This window comes from Postia placenta, assembly GCF_002117355.1.
Source record: "Postia placenta MAD-698-R-SB12 unplaced genomic scaffold POSPLAscaffold_21, whole genome shotgun sequence".
Taxonomy (NCBI): domain Eukaryota; kingdom Fungi; phylum Basidiomycota; class Agaricomycetes; order Polyporales; family Adustoporiaceae; genus Rhodonia; species Rhodonia placenta.
In genome coordinates this window covers 255,319-260,942 of record NW_020169852.1, presented here as the reverse complement: position 1 = coordinate 260,942, position 5,624 = coordinate 255,319, and the positions used below count along the sequence as shown (strand labels likewise).

Below are 5,624 nucleotides of genomic sequence, written 5' to 3'. Positions count from 1 at the left end.
AATTTTTTCCTTTTCGCGGGCTCGAACCCGCGACCTCTGTACTACTTGCCCGATATGGACGCGTCACTATCTACTGTACGATTAGATTAGATAGGGCGGCAGCGCACGGCACAGCTCGGGCTCTGCTGACACAGCCGCTCTGACTCACCGGCCCCCGGGGCCGCGTCGGCATGCTGCGCACAGACCAGCTGCGCACGGACCAACGTGCACAGCCTGCCCTAATCTCCCCATGTATATAAGCCGGCCTCTGCTGCCCTAGGGACCTCAGTTTCGACCTCTTGTCCCTAGGTCAGTAAGCCCCTCATGTATTCTCTTTCCTACTTAACTAACTAATACATTTCTTGTCCCTAGCCTTAGGTTTGAGCACTGCTCACCATCGCTTCGGTGAGATTTAGTCGGACGCCCCCAGCTTTCAGATCTTCCCCTGTCGCTTGACCTCAAGTCGCGACATTAGGTCGAAACTCTCCACAGCTGCCGGCGTCCCTCGGGACTCCCACAAACTCACATTCACTTCCTATAGGTTGGGTGGTGCGCACCCTTACTGTACCCTACGATACCTAGATAGCGTACTATACATTGCCACCACTTAGGGGACGAACTCTTCAGTACCTGCACTTCAGTGGGCGGTACTTGTCCTCACGGACGCGTGGCTTAGGTTCCTGCTGCATACTAGTCAAAAGCAGTACTGGGCCCCACGTGAACTGCGAACCCTAGTGTTACCTTGGGCGCCGTAGGTGTAAGCTAGCTAGCACGGCCTTTCGTAGCACGCGCACCTCCCCTTCCTCCCCCCATCAACGTGGCTGACGAATTCTTCGACTGCTCTCGACTTGAGCATGCCTTCGACACCCAGGATCAGGTCGACGTCTCTCGTGACGATCCAAAGAGCAGCGAAGACAGACCTCCTTTCTTCATCTGTGATCGGCAACCGTGCCCTAATCGCACTCCACGGTCCATCACTGTTGACGAAGGGCACTTCGTACCAATCCGACGAGTCCAACACCCCAGAGGCCCTGCACTCCGGTACGCTGGCACCTCGAGATCTACATCTCGCCACGTCACTCCCGTCCCATCCCGACCTGCCTCGCCAGGCACCCGCATTCCCCAACCTGTCGCCAGTACAGGTCAAGCACGAGGAGATCCCCATCTCCCTCGAGGAACTGAGGCAGTCGCACAGCCTACAGCGACCCCTCAAGCGATCCCCCAGCCCTCCTTGGGGCCGCGGTTGGAAAGGCCTCCCAAGACCGAGCCCCGCGACACTCCGCCGCATTCTTGGGCCAGCTCGTCGTCAGCGGTCACCACCTCGACTTCAGTCCCTGTCCTACATCACCCCGCCTCCGGGCTTCCTCAACCGACTTCACCGCCGTCGCCGCCGCGAGGCCGCTCAAGCACTCGTTCCTCGAGAAGTCCGCCCGGCGGACAGTCACAACAGTCGCCTTCGTCCGCGGGCAGTCCTTCGTCCCCCTCGTCGCCGATAATGTCCTCTCCCGCTGCCGTCCCTGATAAGGAGACGTTGAAGCTCCTCCTCCCGCTCCGATACGATGGGAAGTCGGTGATCGAATGCAACCGCTTCATCTCGCAGCTGCTCATCTACTGGACGATCAACACGGCCCTCTCTTCCCTCGAGCTGAAGATCCAGGTTGCCCTCAGTCTCCTCGATGGTGACGCGCGAGCTTGGGCCACCCCCATCTTTTCCCAGCTTGCCTCCGTCCAAATCGGGATCCAGGGAGCGACAACCCCCTTCGTCGACGAAAAGGCCTTCCTTCAGGCATTCAAGGCCCGCTTTGGCAATCTCGACGACGCCGCTACGGCACAGGTGGAGCTTACCAAGCTCTGCTCCGACAAAACCATGCGCGAGAAGCGCACCGCCGCAGAATTCTCTGCGCTGTTCAAGGGTCCGGCGGACCGTTCCAGGTATGGGAACCTGGAACTACGCGACAAGTACCTGAGCGGCATCCCTTCCCGCGTCTATCGCAAACTCGAGCTCGAAACCTTTGCCACGTGGCAAGCCGCTGACAAGCGCGCCACCGAGGTCGAGCAAATCCTCGATGTTAGCCGGGCTCGTCGGCCCGAGCTAAACAGCTTCTTCTCGGCACGAGGTCGAGGACGCGGAGGGGCACGTGGTGGTGCACCCTCGTCACACGCAGCTTCGGCCAGCATCAATGCGGCCGTCGGAAAAGGAAACTTCCCCGGCACATGCTTCGGCTGTGGGAAGCAAGGGTACCGACGCTTCGAGTGCCCCAATTGTAAGGACAAACCTTACACAAAACGCGCCGACGCACGGGCTACGGTTGCCTCGGGATCCACCCAGGCTGCGACAAGCGCCCCCGTCACGACAGCACCCTCGGCAAGTATAAGTGCCGCTTCAGCGAAATCCGAGCAATCGGAGCTGGCGGACTTAATGGCACAGGTGAAGTCGATGCGCGAGGAGCTCGAGCACTATCGGGCAATGAAGGAGGAGGGTTTTTGATCCGGTCCGCGCTTCGTGCCGCACGCGTCGGGCCGGGTATATCATGTAATCGTTATAATATATTGTCGACTGCAATGGTGTATGAGTTGGACCAGGGGTCCCAGTATTTTCACATCCCAGTACGACTTCAGGGGAAAAGACGGCACAAAGACATAATCGCTATGGTGGACAGCGGAGCCACCACAAAGTTCATCAACAAGCGATTCATTGAAGAGAATAAGGTGCAGACGCGGAAGCTAAAAGAGCCGATCCCGCTCTACAATATCGACGGCACCCTGAATAAGGATGGAAGCATCTCAGAAGTAGCAGTGCTACAGATGCACATAGGAGAACACGTCGAGAAGACGGTGTTTACGGTCACGGACATCGGTCCAGAGGACGTGATCGTCGGGTTGGATTGGCTACGCGAGCACAACCCTGAAATCGATTGGGAGAAGGGCTCCCTCAAATTGTCGCGATGCCCTGAAACGTGTAGCGCCAGGAGGACTGGCCGAATGGAGCAAGCAGCGACTGCGCGTGATACGGGGGTCAGGCCCACGGCGCGCAGGCGTTCGCCGAAGTCCAAACGGTCGGTCATAGGTGCCTGCCGGAGCAAGGTGCTCCCGGACCTCGAACCCGAAGAAGATTCGGCGGAAGTGGAATGGGATGAGACTGACTTGATCGAAGCCTGGGAGCAAGGTGTCACGCTTCCCGGCGCTCCTCAGCTGTTCGTTGCGGCAGGACATACATACTCCCAGCTGTTCGCGGAGGAAGAGATCAAAAAGAAGGTCGTTAAAACCGCCGAGGAGTCGGTGCCTAAACAGTACCACGAGTTCCTGAATGTCTTCTCCAAGGAAGCATCAGAACGGTTACCCGAAAGGAAGCCGTACGATCATGCGATCGAACTCGTGCCCGGCTACTCGACCTTCCATTCAAAGGTATACCCATTGTCGAGCAACGAGCAGGAGGAACTGGACAAGTTCCTAAAGGAGCAGTTAGCGAAGGGCTACATACGGGAATCGAAGTCGCCGATCTCATCCCCCTTTTTCTTCATCAAAAAGAAGGAAGGGACGCTTCGACCCGTACAGGACTACCGCCGATTGAACGCGATCACGGTCAAAAATCGTTATCCTTTGCCGTTGATCGCCGAAATGGTGGATAAGCTTCGCGGCGCTACGCTCTTCACGAAGTTCGATGTCCGATGGGGATACAACAACGTCCGGATCAAAGCCGGTGACGAATGGAAGGCGGCCTTTGTAACTAACCGGGGGCTGTACGAACCCCTGGTAATGTTCTTTGGCCTCACTAATTCCCCCGCGACCTTCCAGGCCATGATGAACGAGATCTTCCACGATCTCATCGTCGGCGGCAAGATCCTTGTGTACCTAGATGACATACTCATCTTCTCCACCAACAAAGAGGAGCATGAAAAGGTCACACGCGAGGTTCTGCGTCGCCTCCAGGACAACGATCTGTTCCTGAAGCCTGAAAAGTGCGAGTGGGACGTTCCCAAGGTCGACTACGTCGGCTATGTGTTCGGTGACGATGAGGTGGCGATGGATCCCGCGAAGCTGAAAGGAATCAATGAGTGGCCGGTACCCCGGAACAAGAAAGATGTTCAAAAGTTCCGGGGGTTCTCCAACTTCTACCGCCGCTTCATTAAGGACTTCGCTAAGATCTCGCGACCACTCGACCGGCTCACAGGGAACGACCCCTGGCATTGGGGCGAAGAAGAGCAGCACGCTTTCGATGAGCTCAAGCGGCTCTTCGCGACGACTCCAGTCCTGGCGCTGTACGACCCAAATCGGGAGACGCGCATTGAGGTTGACGCCTCGGGGTACGCCACTGGCGGCGTGTTGATGCAGAAACAGGATGACGGCAAATGGCATCCCATCGCCTTCAGATCACATGCGATGGATCCGGCGCAGCGGAACTACGAGATCTACAATAAGGAGATGCTCGTGATCATTGAGGCGCTAGACGATTGGCGCCACTACCTCGAGGGGTTACCCAATCAGTTCGAGATCGTGACCGATCATAAGAACCTCGAGTACTGGCGTACATCCCAGCATCTCACGCGCCGTCAAGCGCAATGGTCGCTGTTCCTGGCTCGCTTTGACTTCCGCATCACGCACAAGGCCGGGACGTCCAATGGAAAGGCTGATGCCCTGTCGCGTCGATCAGACCATCAGATCGGCGATGAGGACGATAACACCAATCAGGTGGTTCTTAAGCCAGAGCGCTTCCGCATCGCTTCCGCCCGGCGCGGCCATGCCTCGGTGACGGCCGATCAGTCGCTTCTGAAGCGCATCAGGGAATGTTCGGAGAAAGATCGGGAGGTAGCCGAGGCACTTGAAAAGGTACAGGACCTCGGGCCGCCCCGGCTGCAAAGGGGTTTTGAGGAGTGGAATGCCGAACAAGGGCTTCTGTTGTTCCGTGGGTGCGTGTACGTCCCAAAGAACACGGAGCTCCGACGGGATATTGTCAAGATCCACCACGACTCGCCGATCGCCGGTCATGGCGGTCGTGCCAAAACCCTTGAGCTCGTGTCGCGGAATTACTGGTGGCCTGGGATGTCTAAATTCGTCAATGAGTACGTAAGCACCTGCGACGTGTGCAACCGTACCAAGACATTCCCAGCCAAGCCCCAGGGACCGCTGAAGCCGAACGAGATCCCCGAACGCCCGTGGCAGATCATCACGACTGATATGATCGTTGGCTTGCCGAAATCTGATGGATTCGACTCGATCCTGGTCACCGCCGACCGCTTTACCAAGCAGGTCCACTTCTCGGCCTGTCACGAGACCCTGACGGCAGAAGGTGCGGCAGACCTATACATCCGCGACGTGTTCAAGCATCATGGGGCCCCGGCCAAGGTCATATCAGACCGAGGTCCCCAGTTTGCTTCGAAATATCTCCATGCGGTGTACAAGGGTCTGGGAATTGAGCCGGCGCTGTCCACAGCGTTCCACCCTCAGACGGACGGCCAGACTGAGCGCTGGAATCAGGAGATCGAGCAGTACCTGCGTGCTTTCACAAGCCACAGGCAGGATGATTGGGCGAAGCAATTGCCGCTCGCGGAATTCGCATTGAACAATCGAGTTCACTCCGCGACCGGGCACTCCCCTTTCTTCCTGCATCAAGGGTACCATCCTGAGATCCAAGTGCGGATCAATCC

The 5,624-nt window shown here is 57.5% G+C and overlaps 1 protein-coding gene across 1 annotated transcript; it reads left to right on the top strand.

Annotated features, from left to right (window-relative positions):
• Positions 1–596: 596 nt before the first annotated feature.
• Positions 597–2,467, top strand: POSPLADRAFT_1158783 (hypothetical protein; the record flags this gene model as incomplete). Its single annotated transcript, XM_024487360.1, has 2 exons — positions 597–672; positions 765–2,467. Coding segments are annotated over 2 exons (1,779 nt in total), but the record flags the coding sequence as incomplete, so codon positions are not given.
• Positions 2,468–5,624: the final 3,157 nt, after the last annotated feature.